The sequence below is a fragment of the Molothrus ater genome, chromosome 14 (genome assembly GCF_012460135.2).
Source record: "Molothrus ater isolate BHLD 08-10-18 breed brown headed cowbird chromosome 14, BPBGC_Mater_1.1, whole genome shotgun sequence".
In the NCBI taxonomy this organism is placed as follows: Eukaryota; Metazoa; Chordata; class Aves; order Passeriformes; family Icteridae; genus Molothrus; species Molothrus ater.
In genome coordinates this window covers 7,810,077-7,831,264 of record NC_050491.2, presented here as the reverse complement: position 1 = coordinate 7,831,264, position 21,188 = coordinate 7,810,077, and the positions used below count along the sequence as shown (strand labels likewise).

The following is a 21,188-nucleotide window of genomic DNA, read 5'->3' as shown; positions in this document are numbered from 1 at the left end:
AAGAGAAAATATCAAAAAAGCAACATGACTCATGCTACTTGGATTTTTTTTTATTTTCAAGTAAGATTTCTTTAAAGAGGCTCTTAGAGGAGTAATCCTTATATCATTCTTCACACAAAGCCTTCTTGCATGCAACAGTCATTTTTCATGCTATCATGATACAAATGCAGTAGAAATCAAGAAAGGGAAATTGAGACATTTTAGGTGACCTGAAGATAACCTTAAAAACTAAGATCAATGGGCTAATTTTAGAGTAGTAGAGAATTCCTGTGAGCAAAGGGTATCTGCAATTCTGGAGCTGTGCCCTTCAATTCTGGAGCTGTTTCACAAGCTGCTCTTGTGAGTGCCCAGGCAGCAGGACAGGTTTATCATCTCCTAATCCAAGAGACCTGGGAAGATGGCATAGAACACCCTCTCCCCTGACTTTTGTAAGGGTGCTGGTCCTCAGCTTTTCTGTTTGAGAGGGAACAAAGCAGGCCAGGGGATGTGGAGGCCAGTGAGGGTAATGTAGCCACATAAAAGGTGCACAGCACTGCATCTTTTCAAATCTGTCTGTGTTTAACTGGTCAGCAATGTATTCGGCCCTAGCTATCCTGAGGCCAACTGCTGTCCCTTATTCTGCCCCTCTCTCAGGCTTCTGTCCTCTCTGGGTGGCACCTGAGATGCTTGGGATTTGCATTTCCTGGTGGAAGCTGGCTGCTGGGCAGCTGCAGGGCCAGACCCCCAGTACCTTTCTGTTTCTGTAGGAAGTCAATGGTCCTCTGCAGTATTGTGGACTTGTCCATCTTGAGAGGGTGGCCATGGCCCTGCAGCATGGTGCAAAGCTCTTTAATGAGGACATTGAACTGGTCTCTCCTCTTCTTCTCAGATTTGTTGCGTGATGCCCTGGGGACAAAACCATAAATGTCACTCAGCAGAATGAAGGACCTACAGCACAAACCAGGGTGAGGTATCTACCCTGCCCCAGCAAAACACTTTTAATAAAGAATCTAAACTCTGCTGGGAATGTTTATTTGTTTAAAATTGGGCTTGCACACAAAGATTTTGCTGGTAGCAAGACTGAATGCACCAGCAGCAAGGAACACCTGGAGGTAACACAGGCTTGGGTTCATTTGGGAAAGATCATATCCTGACATACATTTCATACATTTCAGTTCCCACTGTTTCAAAAGCAGTGACAGTGAAGGTGTTATGGGAGAAATTCCTCCAATAAGAGAAAAGTATGTTCATGCATATTCATGTTTTTCTCACTTAATTTTTATGAACTTTTGTTTTGCAGTTAGTACACAAACATATAAACGTCAAAATGTGAAGGATTTCTCTGATTTGCACTTGCAAAAGGAGCTTATCAAGAGACAACAGTGTGCAGAGGCAACTGAAGTGCAAAATAAAATCTTGTATGTGGTCTTGAAAATCTACTGCTGTGATGTATGAAACTGGGAATGTTACAGGTCTGGCTGCAGAACTACAACGGGTTTTCAGTTGACAAATCAAGAGTATTTATTAGGCTTTCCCCCTCCATTAAAAACAATAGAGGAGAAAGCAAATCCATTTAGTTCCTTCCAAAGTTTTCTTTCCAGTGCTCATATCTGAGATAACACTTTTCATACAACCTCTTCCAGTAGTAATTAATTTGCTTTACAAGTGTATTCATGATGATGCATACTTGCTGTGATCTAGACTGAGGGTGGTATGCAGAAAGCATTTTGATTCACATTCAGGTTGGCATTTGGCTGTTCTCAGATCCAGCATTCACAGCCACCTCTCTTTTGGCACTAGTGTACAATGACTAAGCAGAACTGAGCCAAGAGCTTCTCTGACAGGAGACTAATTCAGGCCTGGGCTAAAGCAGGACTGCTAAGGGAGCTCTGCCCCAGGTGGGCAGCACTGCTTGATGTCAATAAAATCACAGGTCAGGAATCCTCCTTCAAGATAATAAATAGCCATGGGATAGCAGCAGCTCCTGAGGGCACAGCAGTGGAATTTAAGGACCACTCAGCCAAATAACCCATTGTAGGGGTGGCCAAACTCTGTGAGAAGCCTGAACAGTGACTTAAATTGTGCTGCTTGTGGTCAGCTGTACACAGCCTGTAAACTGTGTAGGAGTTTTGCCTCTGACATCAGTGGGGTCAAGTTCATTGTCAAGCACTGGACAACACAGCATTTACAGTTCTCCTCCAGGAGTGCATGCTGTCATACCTCTTTGCCCTGTCCTTCTCATCTTCATCCATCAGTTCGTTTACACAACACAGGGCTCTGCAAGGGAAAGACAGAAGCACTTACTGAGACACATTCCCTATCTTGCTCAGAATGTCAAAACATGGAGTGTAGTGGTTTGTACTTAAAGACCTCCTGGATGTTTCAATCTTCCCTTTCCCAAATTTCACTCTTGGTATGTCTTTCTTTGCGTGTTCAGTCAGCTACTGAGGCATGAGAAGTGAGACTGCTGCTACATGCCCAAACATCCTCCTACTTTAAGGACTTTAAAGGGAAAGATTAAAAGCTAGCAGCCCCTCAGCCTGCCTTTGTCCTGCCCTCTGAGCCAGCATAGGGAATCCTGCTGAAGCACCCATCTCTGCACAGGAATCAGCATCTTCCTGCCAAATTCAAGACCAAAAAAGAGAGAAATCTGCCCTGCTGTCTGCAGCAGGCAGCACCACAGCTGGTCCTGTTCTGGGAAGTCACATAAGTTCCTGGTTGATTTCAATCACTGCCCACCCTGCTTGAAACATATCTGAGATTTCTTTTCCAGTGGAAAGACAGAGGAGAAAGAAACTGTGCTAATCCCCTAAAGGACTGGCATGAGGCAGCAGCAGCAGCATGTTATCAGGCTATCTAAGAGATGATAGACAGACAGGTTCACCCAGAGCATCCTGCAGCCAGTGACTGCTGCTTGCCATGCTGGACTGCTCCCACATCATCTGAGCTGCATCCTGGGATTCATGCCCAAGGCTTCAATTTAAAATATCCTCACCTGGCACTAACCAGGGAAGGAGAAAAGTGGCAACAACTCCCAGTAAGGACACAGTGCTCTCAAGCTCCATTAAATGATGGAAAATTCAAATCAAAGGTAACTTCTTCACTGGTGGCTTGCCTTCTGTGACTCAGATGGGCTGAGTCTGAGGGACAGGAGCCAGGGAGGTGCAGGTGAGGCAGCTGCTGTCACCCCACTCCACATTGCCCAGGTCAGCTCTGCTGGATTGCCCTTCAGCCACCTCCAAAGAGGAAATCACACCCATCCCCACCATCAGAACCAATCTGCCCCCCATCTCCACTGAGCACTTTCCTGGCAAAACACCCCATGCTGCCCAGAACTCAAGGGGCATTTTTCAATAGGTACATCCAAAAACGTTTCTCTGTTTAGAGACTACTCCAAGCTCAAACAAGTTGGTAGCTATAAAAATAACACAAAACGGAACCACCCACAGTTGTCAGGAAGTCAAGGATGCTGCTCACAGCAACAGCACAAAATTTTATCCTTCCTTCCCTGCTCCAGGGCAAGGATCTCCCTCCCTGCAGATGACCTGGGCAGAAGATGCTGTATGAATTCTTTTGTTATGAATGCACCCCATAGAGAGGGAGTGGTTCTCACTGCCTGAGTCACCAAAAGCTACAAGCCAAATTAGAAATTACCTGTTCTATTCCTCAGATTCATCAGTCCAGACTGACAGAGTGGGATTAGCACTTCTTATCACCATGTAAATAGAGACGGAGAAAAATTGATCCTGGAAGGAAAAGCAAGTCCAGTTAAAACACAGTTGCAGGTAAGACAGCCTAGACAGCTGCAATCACTTCAAGCTGAGAAAAGCCTACCACCACAAATTAGAACCATGCTCAAGTATGACTAATGAAAGCTCAGCAGAGCAATGGGAGTTGGACCAAGTTCTTGGGCTCATAGCTCTGTGGGCATCACCTACTGCCACAGAAGCCACCTGGGAAGGCCAATGTGACCTCTCATGTCCAAAAAGCTGTGTGACCCAGCAGGGTGGGAGAATGGCCCTACTGACCAGGAGCCACCTAGGATCAACTGGAGTTTCTTCCAAATATGACAGTTTACCTGGTGAGCTGTGAAAACCAGAAGTAGAACCCGTACCTCATCTATCAAATCTTGCAACCAAAACCGCCTTCAAGACAACGTGATCAGCAAAGTCAGCACAAGCCACAACCACCCAGCTGTGAATGGGCTCAAGGCTTCCCCTTTGTACTTGCTACTGATGGGACACACAAAATCTAGAGAAAATATCATGTAACTCCTGACACCCCAGTGAAGCTGTAACTGGAAACAACACCTGCATAGCAAACTTAAACTCAGTGGATCTGCTGTGTCTCTGTTCTCACAGCAGTGCTACCCCAGTCATGCTTCATTCCAGTTCAAAAGGAGTGTGTGATCTTATTTGTTACCCAATTGAGCTGAGGCTCTTATCCCCACTGCTCATCCCTCAGTGCTGTTCTATCAAAATCACTCAGTTGTTTCTTCTATAGAAGAATGTCCCCTGCAGAAGATTTGGTGGCTGGGGATAAGCTCAGAGATACACAGGTATAAAGAAAAGTCTTTTTAAAGCAATGGGTTAAATTATGAAAAAATGCTTGGGGATACACAGAAAGATCTATCAAAATTTTTCAGGGAACATTCTTTGTGTGCAGACTTGCCCATGCAAAAATTCAGCTAAAGAAAAGGATTTTTCCCAATCTTGTAGTGCAAAGCATTATATGGAAACTTTGCCCACAGGTTGTCTAGCAACCAAAAGCTCCCAGGAAGTCTGGTGGGTTTTCTGCCTCATTAGAAGGGCTGGCCTCCCACCCAGCTGGAACAGCAGCAAGTTGAGGGAAGCAGTTTGGTCACCAAGAGTGTCAAGAGTATAGCTGATGCTACTGAGCTCAAACTGGGCTCTCCAGTCCCCAGGAGGAGCTGTCACTGCTGCAGTACAGCAGATCTGGGTTGCCAGAGGAATGAGGCTTCCTAATGAAAGTGAGCAATGCCCTCAGCCAACAGCAGACTTGGAGGAGCTCGCAGAATAAATATCCATAAAAGAATTCACAGGCCCAACCACACAGAGCAGCTTTCTGCATGATGCAGCAGGACGGTGAGCAAGAAAAAGTCTTAGCAGAAGACACCTAAGCACAAAATAATCTTAACTGGATTAAGCACTTCAGGACTGCATTTAGCTAAGTGCTTTTTGTCTTGTTGTAAGACAGAGCTAAATATAGTAACCAGAATACTTAAGAATAGTTTCATAAGGGTTGTATACATTCCTCAGCCAGCTAAGACACTTAGCACTACTGACAGCAGTATGTCTGCAGGTTAAGAGTATTTTAAATAGATCCAGATAGAATCTCTTTGACCTTAACTGCATTAACCAGAGGGATCAAAATTTATTTATTGCCTCCTGAAAATCCCCTTCTGTAACACTTTGAGAGAGGGATTCCTGAACTCTGTGGGCAGTAAAGAGGAAACTTGTCAGTGCTGCTGGCATAGTTTCTCACCCCACCTACAACAGGTGAGGATCAGCTTTCTCACAAAGCAATGCACATCCATCACTGCTTAATGACCCCTGTAAAGGGAAATTATTTTTTCCTTCCTTTGTACAGGGAGTCTCAAAAACCACTCATAGCATTTTAAGGGTACATTATATTTCAGATTTTTCAAGTATCACAGCATTTGAAGTTGTTTCCAGGGTTACAGAAAGGGTAATGTAGCCAAATGACAGCCTTAACAAGACAAATGGACTTTGCAGTCAACAACTAATAGTTAAAGCATTATTCCATGCTATCTGCTATATTCTGGCATGTTTTTTACTGAAGAGAGAACAGCAGAGGGAATTTTCTGTTTCACAAAACTATCTGACTCCAGGAGCTATCTAAAACTGCAAACCTGTGAGTAAAGAAAATGTTTATTTATTGACTTGCTGCAAACCATCAAAATATTAACATTACCTTAGGATAATTCTTAATGGAACAGTCAGACTTGTGTCCTGAAACCAGCAGTTCCTATGAACGTTTCATTATAGGTTAAATTTTAGTTATTTGGTTATGTCACTCATGGCAAGGCAAAGATATTTCTATGAGAGATGCTGCCCATTTCTTTGTGATCAGCAATGAATAAAGCTTTCATCCATCACCTAAAAGTGTCCCTGAAGCAGGATGATTTGATTGCTTTTCCCAGCTATAACAACTGCTCTAATGAAAAACATTCTCCGTGCATAGAAGCTTTTGTTCTGCTTGTATTTGAGTTTTCATAGAATTTTGCATTAAAGTAACATACAGCAGTTAGGGAGTCTTCAAATATATACCATAGGAAACACTTTAATTATGGAAATGTGCTGTGCTAATAATTTTCACAGACTTTGCCTGCAATGAATTCATCAGAGAGCCCTCAATTACAAGATGCAGCACTTTGTGGCACGATGCAGTCACAAATAAGAGAGATAACACATTCCCCAGCAATGATTTACATGTCAGTATGCCAATGTTTCATTATTCTTGAGGCAACAGGAGGGCACAACTCCCTGGCAGCAAAACAGCTGATTTCATCTTTAAAAGGTAGAATTTAACCTCTTCAGTAAAGTGCTGGTTCAACTATAAGATGCTTACATAGATGGCAATTGAAAAGCAAGCAGTGTGTCTGAGTGCCTGTGGTTGTTTAGCCCAGGAAGGATCAGCAGCTCTGCTGATGCCCAGCAGCCCTGAAGCCCTGGCCCTGCTGTGCCCCCCACGCTGTGCTCCAGCCATCCTCTGTCACACAGGGACAGATGTTTGCCAGTGTCCCAGCACGTGGTGACAGCAGCTGGGCTCAGCTCAGCTGTGCCACCCCATCTGCCAGAGCCCCCCACAGGGCACAGCCCCACCTCTGCTGTGCCACAGCCCAGCATGGAGGCATCACACAGAAACACAGAGACTGAACAGCTGTGGCAAAGGAGTAGCAGATCTGTGTTATTTGATCTGCTTGCTTAATTTTTTCTGCCTCTACCTCACCCTCTCCTTTCCTTGCTATGCCTTGCCTCCTGCAGTTCTTCACTCTTTTCTGCCCTTCCCTCACTTATCCCCTGTACTTAACATCCATTGGATCACAATTCAGAGAACTGGATCTCTTTTGAATATGGTTTCTCTCCATCTTGCTGTTTCTTACATCACCTGTCTTCATCTTTCCATTGCTTTTTCTCCTCCATGTTCCTCACTTTCTTCTTCTCAAAAGAGAAAAAATGTACCATGATCTCAGTTTTGACAATGATCCAGCCATCCACTGGGGGAACTTGGCTTCCCAGGTCTGAGGCCCCCATGTCTGACAGGTTCTCCTCTTTAGGGACACACTGCCTGAGGAATCTAGCTGGGGATCTAATGGATTTTGGCTCCAATGTCCAGCTCCAGGAGCTCTGGGTCCTGTCCTGCCTCACAGCTCCCAGTCCCAGTCTCAGACCCTCTTTGGAGGAACTGGGCTCTGCCTCAGGTCAGTGGCAGAGCTGTGCAGCTCCAAGCTTGACACAAACACCACCCTACACCCCCAGGGAAGTGTCCCAGCACAGCAGAGCCCTCCTCAGCAGCAGCACACCCTGCAGCTCTGGGGCTGCTCTGACTGCACCTGAATCCTCACAGCATCTTTGTTGGCCACAGTGTGGGTGATGGTGGCCAGTAGGAACCAAATGTTCTGTGCTTCCCCTTTCTCACCTGCCACAAGTGGACTTTTTGTGCTACTACTGTAACTTTTGCATCCCAATGCTCTTATCTACAGCTCCCCTGGTTTATTGAGCTCTAAATTTAGCAGGTTACCTGTGACAGATTTATGACAACATTCATTACAGCAGTAACAGTTTCAGACAGAAGCTAAAAAATGTCAAAAGAAAATGGATTATACAAAACACTTACACCATAAAAAAGGTTGTAATGGAACACTGTGATTCAGCACAGAAGTGAAATTAAAGATACAGGCAGGAACAATGGTGGTATGTTGGGGTTTTTTGTGTTTGTTTGGTTTTGTTTTGTTTTGGTTTTGTTTTCAACCAATACATGGTGCTTCTGCAAAATGAAGGGCAAAAAAGGATTAAAAACTAGCAGATACTTAAAAAGAAAAGATGATTACTGGAACATTTTGTTCTCTAGGATTTTTGTCAAATCCTGGAGAAAATAGCTGTCCAAGTTTGCTCTGTTCTAGCAAATTGCTGAACCTTGCAGGGTAAAGATACAGCATTGTGGAATATTATTCAAAATGTCTCTGGGGTTTCTGTAACAAGAAGAACATGCATCTAATTAATTCTACCAATTTGTCTAATGGCCCCTTAAAATTCCCAAAACATGGCAAAAAGCAGAATGCTGATTCACAACTGTAAGAAATACAAAATTGTACTTTTAGCACAAGCAAAATAATATTTCTTCTGCAGTCTTGGGTGGATACCTGTGTTCATTTGTTGCCATTCAGTTACTACAGGAAAGGTAAATAAATGTGTGTTGTGATATGAAATGATGATATCCAACTTATAAACAATTCTTTACCATACCTGACTCAGACAAAGAGCCAAATAATCCTCAAATAACAACATGGCCCTCCCTCAGGTAGGATGAGAGCAAAGGCAGTTGTTCAGTCAATCCTTCAGCAGCAGTTGAGACTGTGTATTTTCAGGGCAAGAATATTGAAAGTGAATGGTCAAAAGTCTTTTGAACAGAGTGTTCTCCAAAACTTACAGCTCTTAAAGCTCTGAGTCTGTTTCTGGCTGATCCAAATGATGCAAATACATGTGTGTGGGGGTGAGTGCATAAACACATATTTTACTTCAGAGCAATTTGCAAAAAAATACCAAGAGCCATTTCTACCCAGGAAAGCAGGGATGACATTAAGGGTGACTCCTGCAGTGCTCACCTCCTGATCTTGGGAGTTAAGTAACCATTGCTGCTGGGTGCATGGGAGGGGAGGTGAGCAGGGAGCCCTTTCTCCTGCCTCAGGTCACTTCCTATCATAGTCACTTCTCTGGCAAATCACAAAGGCATGGGGGGTGTGGGAAGGTTAACCCAATAAATTTCAGTAATGAAAACAGTGACATAACAAGCTAAAATAATTCCTCCCAAAGCTATTGATTCTCCAGCTTAAAACAATTACACCATCTGATCACAAACCTGGTGTTGAAATTCTGGCTCATTTCAGGGTTTCATTCAGAAGAGTTTTAACACTGTGAGAGCCAACCAGCAAAGGTCAGTTTTTAAAGAAGCCAGCACTCTGCTCTGCTGGCAGGGTTATCTTCTGCAGGGTTATCTGCCTGCCAAGCTGCTGCTGGGCACCCTGACCCCTCCTGCTCCATTTTCAGGGAGTGCCAACTGGAGCAGGGATCACCAGACTCCCTGGAGCTGCTGTGCATTACTCCCACCCAGAGGACACAGCCCACATCACCTGCACTGGTGCCATTAACTGAGGTCGTTTGGTCCTCTTTTGGTTCTGGATTTTGTTTTGGCAACAAGGTAGGTATGAGGACAAACATGTCAAAGCTGCCTGTTTGGATGCATCACCCTGAAATCCTCCTGTAATTCCTCTTCTATTTACTATGGGTGAAATTCATTGCAAGCAGAGAGCTGCATGAAGTCTATGTGTCATTGAACTGCCTACCTTTATTCCTTGAGCTCTCCCTGTCCACAGAATAAATGTAATCATTAGACAGCAAAGAAAATCAGTGATCTAATTAAACTAAATAAGTTCTCTACTTTTCTGAGTAAGAGAACACTCCTAGCAACTATCAGTTCATTGAAAGAGGCAATAATAGCATTCATGTCCTCAGCTGTTCTCTTTTTCTCCTCAAAAAATACATTTTTTGTGGTTTTTTTCTTTGCCTTTCTCAATCTTGTATATAAAATGCATTTCAGATGCTCAAGGATGGTACAGATAAGGAGGTGAGCACTTGTGCTTTGTGTTTGCTTGTGCTAGAGGTTGAACTCATATTGCAAAAATAAAATGTAAGGCCTGAGGGGCTGCTTGCTCTGTACAGTGGAAGCAGGGGCCTTCAACCGGGTCAGAAGTGGGTCCTAGGTGGTTTCAGGACCACCCTGCAGAAGTGGGGCAAAACCACTGAGTATGACTTGGCTCCATGGTGCATCTACTCCCAGCCTGCAGGACCAGCAGAGGGTAGGAGCTGGTTGTGGACTGGAGGATTTCCCTTCCCTCTGTCTACAAGCATTGCTCCCATTGCTCTGCAAGTGTGCTTCAGCTCATTTTAAAGGCTGGCAGGAGTCAGGATGCACCATGGACATGAGGCACTCACACCCCTGACAGCAGGAAGAGCCCAGCAGATCCGAGCCCTGCTCAGGAGAGGAGCTGGACACTCCCAGGGCTCTTCCACTGTCGGAGCAGATGTTCAGCAGAACTGCTCCACACCTGCACATCAGGTCTGCCCCTCTCTGGCACGCCTGGGCTGACTGTGTGTGACACAAATCAGAGTCTGGTAGGAGCACACAGCTTGCTCCACCTGCATCACCCTGCCTGTGATCAGTCCAAAGGCTCTGGATGCCCCTTCCCAGAAAGGACAATTCAGCTGCTCCTCTGCTGCTGTGGGAGCAGGTGGGAGGCAGCTGGATAGGCTGGATGCTGCACACAGTCTGCAGACAGCCAGCAACCTTTGGCCTCATCATTTCTGCCCTTCCTTAGATCTGCTTGGTCCTCTGACACTCTGGGGAGCCCTTCAGCTGGTGAACTCTGGGAAGATTGGTTCTTGTTCAGCATCCTTTGATTTCTGCTGAACAATGTCTGCTTTTCTGACTCTTTGCAAGCAGCTTGCTGCCATCCTTTCTCCTGTCTAGTGCTTTTACCTCAGGAAGCCTCAGCACACTCTACTAACAAAGTTATCCATCCTTGTTGTACAAATGAGGAAACAGGGGCACACATTTTACTTCTGTCTCCTTTTTACAAGTGTCCCAGTTTTGGGAGGTGAATTTGAAACAGTGAATGCAGTTACAGCCTAATTTTCAGCAATGCTGAAATCCAGCATAAGCACCTACAAATACTGAACATTTTGGAAAAACTCGACCTAAATCATTGACCCAAGGTCATGCAGGAGAGTTAAGAAGTGAATCCAGATGTCCCCATGATTAGCTCTGTCTACTGGCATTCAGTCAAGTCTTCCCTCCTAAAATAAGCTTCCTGAAGCATCTAAGACTATAGTCTTAGAACTCCCCTGAACACCCAGCACTGGTAAGACCTGATTTTCAAATGAAGAAGGGGGGAAAAGCCCAGTTCATTATTTTTTGCTCAAATGATCACTGAATGACCAATCAAAGAGCAGCTCAGAGTCATTTGATCTCAAACTTCTTCCTATAAATAAAAAAGGGAAGATTCTTCTCCCTTTTCAAACAGCATGAAGAAAAAATGTTCTGCCTCATTAATTCTGGACCTGAGTAATTAAATCTGCTCTCTGTTGCAATCTGTTTCCCATGTGTATCACCAACCTGGAATTTCTGGAACTCAATACATAAGGAAGCTATTCAAGAAAAGGAAATACTAGGACAAAAGGATTAGAGATAGGTCTGACCCAGACTGAAAGACTCCCTATATCAGAGAAGAATCCAGTTCCTCATCCAGAGTTCAACTTTTCAATTTTGACCAGTATCTCAAACCAAATCCTGCAAAAACAATGGGTCTCCCAGAACCAGGCCACCTCTCACCTCTGGTTCAGGGGCAGAAGAAAAGAGGGAACAAGTTGAGGAGACCTGTGTGGTATTGCAGCAGAAGTGGAACAGCACTACCTGTCTGTACAGTTTAACTGCTTGGCAGAAGAGAATAAAACAAAATATTTCAGTTGGAAGGGACCTACAATGACCAGCTAGTCCATCTGCCTGACCAGAGCTAACCAAAAGTTAAAGTATGGTATTATGGGCACTGTCCAAATGCCTCCTCAATGCTGTCAGGCTTGGGAAATTGACAATTCCTCTCTAGGAAGCCTGTTTCAGTTTTTGACCACTCTCTCCTTAAAGAAAGGCTTCCCAATGTCCTGTTTATGTAAAAGACCTGTGAGAAAATTATAAGGAGCTTTAGTAGTTAAAATTCAAAGTCTTCCCTGCAAGCTCAGTTATATCTACTTATCCATTAAATGAATATCAAAGGATTCACTGCAGCTGAGCTAAGTGACCTCATTTTCCATCTTTGCCTTCATGCATTCAAGTTCAAGCATAAGAAACATCCTTACCCTCTTGGTGTTTTTAATTCTAGAGCATTTCAGGTATAATCTGAACCTAAGTCAAAAGGCATTTAAACAAAGCCCTTAGATTTCAAAATGTGTCTTATCCTCATTTGGCTCCTGTTCTGCATTTGGCAGAATTTCAGCTGCTTTCCTTACATGATCTGCTCACATCTGTGCTCCAGCTGAGCCATGTTCATGCCCCACTGACCTGACCACTGCCATCTCTGTAATCTTGCAGCTGAGAATAACCAGCAATGCACTCAGTCCCTGTGAGCATCAAGAGCCTTTCAAGGAGGAGGAGGCAGAGAAGAGCCAGCCTTTATATAACAGGGAAAAGTAGGATTTCACAGGAAAAACACTGTTCAGCTAAGGTGAGTAATGGGAGCTGCAAGCCTGAAGTGTCCTGGTCCAGCTCCCCTAGGCAATGTGGACTGGAGGTGTCAGCACCTTGCAGGATTACTCTCTGCAATGGCAGCTGGCAGATATTTTTCTAACAGAGAGCACAGCAACATGGTTCACACTCATCTGACTCCATTGGCTGCTGCTGCTACTCAAACTCGGCTAATCCGATCAAGTTATTTCTTGGCCTGTGCCTTAAAGCTGAGTAAGTAAACACCTTTCATAAGGCCTGAGCCCACTTCTTTCAAGTGCATGATTAAGGGCTAGATTTGAGCATTATTGTGAGAAAACCTACTACATTACTTGCAATTCCCAAAATCACTCTCAGGTGTCTTGAAGTGGCACTTTCCATCCAGTGTTTTACTCCTTGCATTACAAATATATAATACAGTCACAAAGGGGCACAAACACCAAATATCCATCTGTATTTCAGCTGCCCTGGAGAACAGCTCTTTGAGCTGAGAATAGCTCACAATGGCACCACTTAGAGACTGTGATGCAAAATATTTTCTGTGGCTACCAGACCTTCTCCACAGATGTCTCTTCTTGTTTACTATGAAGAAGGCAGATGATAAATATAGTCAGCAAATGTATTTTGGACAAAGTTGTACTCATCTGTAGTATTTGCATTAAGTAACACTAGAAGACTTATGCAGCAGAAAAGATGTTGGCCCAACTTTAATTCCTTCTCTGGTACACCAAGGATGAACTATTGAAGTTTACAAGTTATTTTCAAGAAGAATTGTTGCCACTTATGCTGGTATTGCTAATAATATAACTGATCTTGATAATAATATAACTGGGGTATTTTCTCCTTTTTTTAAAAACACCCCCACATGTTTCTCTTTCTCTTCTCTGAAGCACTTTTAACTTCACATCCAATATTCTCTTTTGCACTATCTTGCCCACATCACTTCTCAACTAGCTCCTCAAAAGATGGATACTTGTTTTGAAAGCTTCAGGAATAAAGGAATATTTAAACAATTAACTGCAATCATATTCATCATCCAGCATGGTACCATGGATATGCACTAGAAATATAATGAGAAAATAAAACTTTCCTTCAGGGAGAAGAAAAGAGAAGATAAACATCTACAGATCTCTCTCTCATTACTTTCTTATCTTTTTTAGACTGCAAATATGTCAGTCACTGGAACACTTTCATACTAGGTCATTATTGTTACACATATTATGCACAAAGACCCAAGGCCTCATTCTGTCATAGATAAGCTATTCACACACATCCTTTTTTTCCCCTTACAGTTTATTTGCATGGCTGGCTGGATAATCAGTCATAATAACAAAATATGACTCAGCATGGCTGAATGTCCAATTCACTTTGGGGATTTTCTTGGAGTTTTTTTTTTTTTTTTTTAACTATTGAAGACCAGAAAAGATGTGTCCCTCCCAGATAATGTTAATGTAAAAAAGATTTGATTAAACACAGAGGTCAGGGGAAGGGGAATGGATCAAACAGCAACATTTCTACTGCCATGCCCTCAAAGAGGCTTTGGCCTCTTCAGCAGCTCTGACCATGCTGCAGGGTGCAGGGTCCCCCACTGCAGCATGGACAGGGGGATTTGTCCCAAAATCCCCTCCTCAGGGTGGAGGGAGGATGCAGGGCAGAGAACTGGTCACGTTCCTCAAGGATGGGCATCCTTGATATTAAGGACATATGTACTTTTCTGGACATCTAAATTGTGTCTGTGGGTTACTATAATTGTGCAAGCACACAAAATATTTTAAAATATGATTTATTTCACATCTGCAATAGTCCAGTAGTAAGAATCCTCCTACTATCAGTCAAAATCAACACTCCAGTATGACCACTAAATGAAATATGTGGGTCCCTCTCTCCCAAAGGATAACTCTCCTCTACTCAAGCAAGTTAATAGCAGTAGCAGTGGGCACTGCCATCCTGCTCAGCAATCCTGGCTGCATGAATGTGACTGACAAAGATGGTGAATCTGAATGTTTGACACCTCTGGTCTCTGGTTTTCAAGCAAGAGACTAGCCCAGCAGAAAAGGCTGCAGTGTGAGAACATACTTCACCTGGGACAGAGTGAAAATAGCATTCAGAACTTGGCCCTCTATTCAGACAGATCCACTGGCACATGTCTCTATTTTTAACCATCTGTGTAATTCTTGGGTGAAAGAAGCAGGATATATTTGTGTTTTCCAGAATTAGGGTAAACATGAGTTTTTTACCTTGGGCTTTCCTGACTAAAGCACCTTAAATTGTGTAACCAAATACTAATAATGTCTGTTACTGTATTTAACAGAACAAAATTAGGCTGGCCGAGAAAACCCACATTAAAATCAGCTGATGAAAGGAATCACATTGTGATGTAAATGCACAAAAATCACATGGAGCTTTTTTCTATGATAATCTGACTACAGAAGACCACCATGGCCAGCAAGACTCCTGACAAACATCTACACAGGAGCATGAAGCCGGCAGCAGAAGTTAAAAATGCCCATGACCTTTAGCTGGCAGTCCCAGTTTCCTCAGAATTCCACACCACGTTTGAGAGGTAAACATCATCTGTACTCCCAGGCTCCTTCCTTAGTGCAGCGCTTACGTGCACACCTGCTAAAAATCACAAGCAAACTACACAGTAGTTTAACTGAAACTCAAACAGGGAAAACATTCAATTAGGCAGAGAGAAAAGCTAACTTCCTCCTTCCTTTCCTTCCTCTCAGCAGCCTCTCTGCAAGAGAGCAGTACTGAAATTCTTTATCTACTTTGAAACTGGTTTTATACCCGCCCTGATTTAATGACAAAGTTTCTTCCAATTCAATTTGGTTTTAACAAGTGAGAAGTGCAAAACAAACAAGGAATTAAATCTGTGTCCCTAATTATTGCTTACATAGAGCAAGTGCTCCAAAGAGCCAGCAGAGATTTGAGGCAGCACTGCCCGAAGGGGCACAGAGCACCCGATCCTGCCCCAGCCACCACAGTGGCTGTGCTCATCCCCACAGCCTGGCACCAACTGCAAGAGCTGAGGCAGAGGATGGGTGCTCAGGCTGTCATCTTCCTCTCAAAGCCAGAATTTACCCTGGTGCCGTGAACACCTCCCAGTGGCAGGATCTCCAGCTCTGCGCTCATCCCGAGGACGATGGTTATCAGGTTCGGGATGTTAAGGATTGTGCTTCTCCCCCTCTGCTCTGCCCTCATGAGAGCCCACCTGGAGTTCTGCATCCAGCTCTGAGGTCTTCAGCACAAGATAGATGTGGACCTGCTGCAGGAAGTCCAGAGAAGGGGCCACAAAAATGCTGAGAGGGCTGGGGCACCTCTGCTGTGGAGATAGGCTGAGAGAGCTGGGGTTCTTCAGCCCGGAGAGGAGATGCCTCTGGGGAGACCTCATTGTGGCATTCAAAGACTAAAGGGAGCTTATAAAAAAGAGACAGAGATACTTTTTACATAGGTAGATATTTATAGGAAAAGGGGGAATGATTTTAAACTAAATGAGATTAGATTTGGATTAGATATTAGGAGGGAATCCTTCACAGTGAGGGTGGTGAAGCCCTGGCACAGTTTGCTCAGAGAGGCTGTGGATACCCATCCTGGAAGTGTTCAAGGCCAGCTTGGGTGTGACCCTGAGCCCTGAGCAACCAGGTCTGGTGGAAGGTGCCCCTGCCATGGCAGAGGGGTTGGAATCAGATATCTTTAAGGTCCCTTCCAACCCAAACCTTTCAATGATTCTCTTTGGCTGTCTTCAAAGTGAGCCCCTGGTTACGATCAGAGCTGTCACAAAATGTAATCCAAAGTACCCAAACTTATTTCTTCTACACTGAAGTTAAAATGAATAAGAAATCAAGTACAGTGCCACAAAATGCTTCTCTTCAGCCTCAGAAGCTTGTTTACCATTGCTGTAGTAGCTGAGCTGCTGAATGAAATATTTACAACTATTCATGCAATCAAACTCATTTTCCTTAGGAAATAAGTGATTAGGTGTCTCACATCTGTTCCTGACAATGATTTAAGCCTCTGCTGATCCCTATCTAGACCTGACATGAATGTTAATGCTTTAGAAACCATCATCCTCAATAGGAGGGTGATAACAGACTCTCTGGGTCTGCTGGTGCTGTACTGCAATGGGGGAGCTCTGCTGCATCTGCAGTTGAAGGGTGACACAACCAGCCCACAGTTCTAACCCTGTGACCCAGGGCTTGGGAAGCCTGGCAGGAGACAGAAGCTAGAGCAGAGCTCAATGCAGAATTATCTAAAGAATTATCTTCCTATCCTTGTCAGAAGTTTTTATTATCTCCCAGATGCTTGCTTCCTTTATGCAGAGTAGCAATCCTGCTCCTCCACTCTCCAGTGCTGCATGTCATCCTTTCACCAATGTTTCCCCATCAGGGCCCTTTGATGGAAGCTGCTGCAAGTGTTGCAAGGTTGTGAGAAAAATCAGCTGCTAATAAAGGTGGTTGACATTTTACCCTCACAAAGCATGATGCTCATGTCAGGAAAGACAAAAATTAATTCCAAATTTTTTCTCAAATAAAAGCAAAGACTCCAATGACAGAACAGTTGGTCTCTATTACTCCTTCTGGTAAGGGTGATAACTCAGCCTCCAAAGTTCTGACCAGAGCAACTCGGCCAGAAGAAAAATTTTGGCAACACTTATCAAGTATTAACCTGAAGGTCAAGGGACTAAAAACTAAGTGAAATAAATGAACATTGGCCTGCCAGTGACCTTGTAGAGCTGTAATTCAAATAGAAATGAAGTCAATGTAAGTGTCTGAAGAGTAATCTCTAAAGCAGTCAGAAATGCTGCATAAAAGTAGATTTCAAACACAATCCAAAGAAGATTAAACTGGAAATTCATCTCTCTTAGGACTTCTATACATCATAAATAGGCATTATGCCTTCTATGTAAAGCAGCCCATTATCTGATTTATTCACCAATATCTCTTCTTATTCAAACAATTCAAACCAGCCTATATTAGAAAATCCCAGAAAAATTTCCTCAGCACTGCAACTTTTGAAATAAGTTGATGATTTATAGTTATAAAATTTTACTTACTGTACAACTAAATTCATGTTTGTTAATATAATACACTATCTCTAATGACAATTTTAAAGAAAGATGCTATCCCAGCTGGATCATTTATTAGTATTCACATGCTTTCCTTCAAAAAAAAATCACAACACAGAAGTTGTTCTTGTTGGCATTAGTCTTTTTTTCATCCCCCAAGTGAAAACAGAAATTCTGCTCTAGTCACAACAGCGTACTACCAACAAACTCATCATTCTAACACTTCAGACTCCATTTGAACACTCATACCTGTTTAACTATGAATATACCCAATATAAGGAATTCAGCTCCAGATTCAAAACATGTACCCTGGATAAGACAAAACTCTGACTCAGCCCATTTCAGGTTTACAAATGGCTTAGTGGCAATTTTAGTCCAGTTTTTTGCAATTATTCTTCTCCCATTTTAGGCAATGGATTTTTGCCCTTTCCAGACAATACACCAAGATTATTGCAGAATCATATACACTTTCCTTCTAACCACCTTCTTCTGGAAGCTTCTCCTTCCATACTCTGAATTATTTCCAGAAAGTTGAAAAACAGAATTGCAGACAATTTTCCCATGCAACATAATTTTCAGCAAGGCTTCCCGATTGGTACAACCTTCCCCAAATAATGGACTTCAGCTCCAGTCCAGTGAGACACAGACACCTGGAGGTCTCACTGGACAGGAGCTGAAGTCCATTGAAAGGCCGAGTTGAAAGGCCAAGTCCCACGAGATGTGCAGATGGCTCAGATAAGAAAGTGCTTTCTCGGAAGCCCATGCTGCAGCAGAATGAGCAATGGGAATTGTCAGCCCCAGGAGTGGCACCCAAGGCCGAGCAAGCTCCCTGTGCAATTACACAGCTGCACATCCCTGCTGAGTGTGGGAGGTTAACCCCAGCGTTTATGACGGAAAGAAAATACAGTAACTCACTTTTCCTCTGTTGACACATTGTCTCCACTAATGAGAAGGCTCAGCCCTCTGCATAAGCAAAATTAAACAGAAAATGTAGGTGTCAAGATTAGCACAAAGAGTTTGTTTTATTAATACTTCCTGCTGTGCCCTTTGGACGGAAAAGCTGCCCCAAAAGGAAGCCATTACAATTATTCAAGAGTAAAAGCAAACTATTAATACTCATCTTTAATATATACATCAGTAGCAGAGTTAACCCAAGTCCCACCTTTTTGTCTCATGTGAGTCATTTAACACACACACTTAACACATCACTTAATAAAAATTGATTGGAAGCAGTTTGATCAGAGTGAATGTTTTTAAGTTACTGTAAATTGAGCCAGTGTACATTGCCCTCAGAGACAGGACAAACAGGTTTATGGTCAAACTTCCTCAGCAAGGGGTGTAACCCTCCCCAGCCATTAGAGCCTCCCTAATTGCTGCCTTGGCTGTGACAAGCCAACAGTGGACCAAACACACAGCATCCTCCTCTATACATAAACACCTATTTGCAGTTTGTGCAGCAGAGCTTAGAACAGCCTAAAAACAAGGACTGACTCCTACTTTTCTCTTCAGCTGATACTTTGGGAGAGGTCCCCACAAAGAAGCTGGTGGAAGTTCAACCTTTGTCTTCATCAGGGCCAGGGGTTTATCTCATCCCCTTCAGATAAAGCCTCTGCATTGGCTTGGAAATCTTCCTGTAATGCTGCCATATCTATGCAAAATACCTATCAGCAATGGGAACTCTTATCAGCTCATCTATTGCACATTAATTACTCTAAAAAATGGTTTACTTAGTATTTTGTTTATGATCAAAACTTTATTGTCCGGAAGCAATGCACTGCATTGTGCTCTGCATTAAACCAAGATTAAAGTAGGCTGAGCCCAGAAAAGAACCAACAAACCTTTTATTAGTTTCCTTCAAGCATGTGTGTATGCATGTGTTTGTGGGCTGAACAGATGAAGCAAGACAGGAGATTAGCATTTTTATAGATATGATTCCTGCCATTGCTACATACTCGAAAATCTTGCCTAGGCTTTGGCACTTTGTAAACAAGAATAAACACACCTACAAATATCTTTGCATTTATCTATTAGTCAATCAGTCAATCTCCTTATAACTGGCACTCAGCAAACCACCTCACATTTACTTATAGGTGAGGGGGAACACCTGGATGATCCTTCCAACTCTGACTATTCCACAATCATAGGGAGGCAGAGGCCCAGTGCAGGTCTCTGCTGAGCCATGATGGATAAAGAGAGGTGAAGCCTCTGCCCAGAGCCAGGACACAGAGAACAGAGCAGGTACAAGTGCAGGTACCACACAGCAGCCAGCCAAAACCTGGGAACTCGATGTAAAACTAAAAACACATTTCTATTTCACACAACAGGGCCCTGCAGAGCAGCCCTGAAGAACTGAGGTCCCAGGAGTTGATGAAAGGTGATGTGCAGGGTGGCAGAGCCCTGCATGCCATGGGAGAGTGGTGCAGGAAAGACCAAATCCTTTGCTGTCCCTGCCTGCTGTCACAGCAGATGACAGGGACCCAGCAGGAGGGTGGTGCAGCCTGTCAGCTCTGCAAAGATCAGGTAGCAAATGTGTTGAAGGCAGTTGTTAGCCAGGTCACCTCTCTGATCATCCCAGAACACGTGTGTGACCCACAAAGCACCCAATGCTCACCTTCCACCACCTGCAACAGGAGCCCAGCTCCGGTGCACAGCTGTGTGTGTGTCTGTGTGTGTCTGTGTGTGTCTGTGTGTCTCTGTGTGTCTCTGTGTGTGCAGCAGTCCTCCAAAGCCCGGGCTCCAAGGCCTGGCTCTGCCCCCCTCCCTCTCCCCCAAACAAAGATGTTTGGCAGCACTCTCCACAGCAATGTTTAGCGAGCCTCTCGGTTACCATAGCGTTATGCACTAAAGGAATGTCGACAAATTAATCAATTGTATAATTGTGTTTGCCTAAGAATACAAGTCAGTCAGATGATTCAATGCATTTCAACAGCTCCATGGAGTTTGGTTAACGTACTTCCTCTTCTACCACCTCAGTGTTACCCTCATCAGCTCTGACATTTTTCAATATTTCAATTTCCCTTTACAGGCACATTGGCAGGTAGGCGATCTCTGCTGCAGGCTAAGTTGAGCTGTTTTTTTTCTTCCTTGCCTGCTTAATTTCTGTCTTGTTTTATCTACTCCCTTCTCTCCTTCTTGCAATAAGATAGACATCATACATTCAACTTTACACTAACCACTCTGTGTTTTTAAAGTGACTAATTCATCACTAGTGGTCAGCAGTCACTTCTTTCTTCTAGATTTTATCCTGCATGATTTAGAGAACTTTGCTCTGATCATCAGCACCAGAGCAGAGCTGATACTAAGTCCAGGTTCCCAACTTACTTCAGGAATATCAGGTTAAAAGGGAACCCCAACCCAGCACTCATTGTCTTGGAAAACAATGCTGGAAAACAACAACATCTCTTCAACCTGCCAAGGGGCACCAGAAACCCAAGAACACATCCTCATGTCATACAATAAACTTATGATTCACATAAGAAGCATGTAAGATTAAACTGTTCTGTGACACAGCAAAGGGCAGGTGAAGATCACTGCCAGTATTGCAAGCCCATGGAGCCACACAGAGTTCATTTATGCCAGCAACAGAGCCCAGAAAATTCAC

The 21,188-nt window shown here is 43.7% G+C and overlaps 1 protein-coding gene across 2 annotated transcripts in view; it reads right to left on the bottom strand.

Annotated features, from left to right (window-relative positions):
• Positions 1 to 21,188, bottom strand: part of PASD1 (PAS domain containing repressor 1) — a 54,818-nt gene that overhangs the window by 28,101 nt on the left and 5,529 nt on the right. For both annotated transcript variants that reach the window (XM_036402405.2, XM_036402406.2), the window contains exons 2-4: positions 3,634 to 3,725; positions 2,200 to 2,256; positions 731 to 885 (exon numbers count right to left, since the gene is read on the bottom strand). In XM_036402405.2, the coding sequence (XP_036258298.1) occupies positions 731 to 885; positions 2,200 to 2,231 (187 nt within the window). In that variant the 5' untranslated portion in view covers positions 2,232 to 2,256; positions 3,634 to 3,725. The remainder of the gene's footprint in view (positions 1 to 730; positions 886 to 2,199; positions 2,257 to 3,633; positions 3,726 to 21,188) is intronic.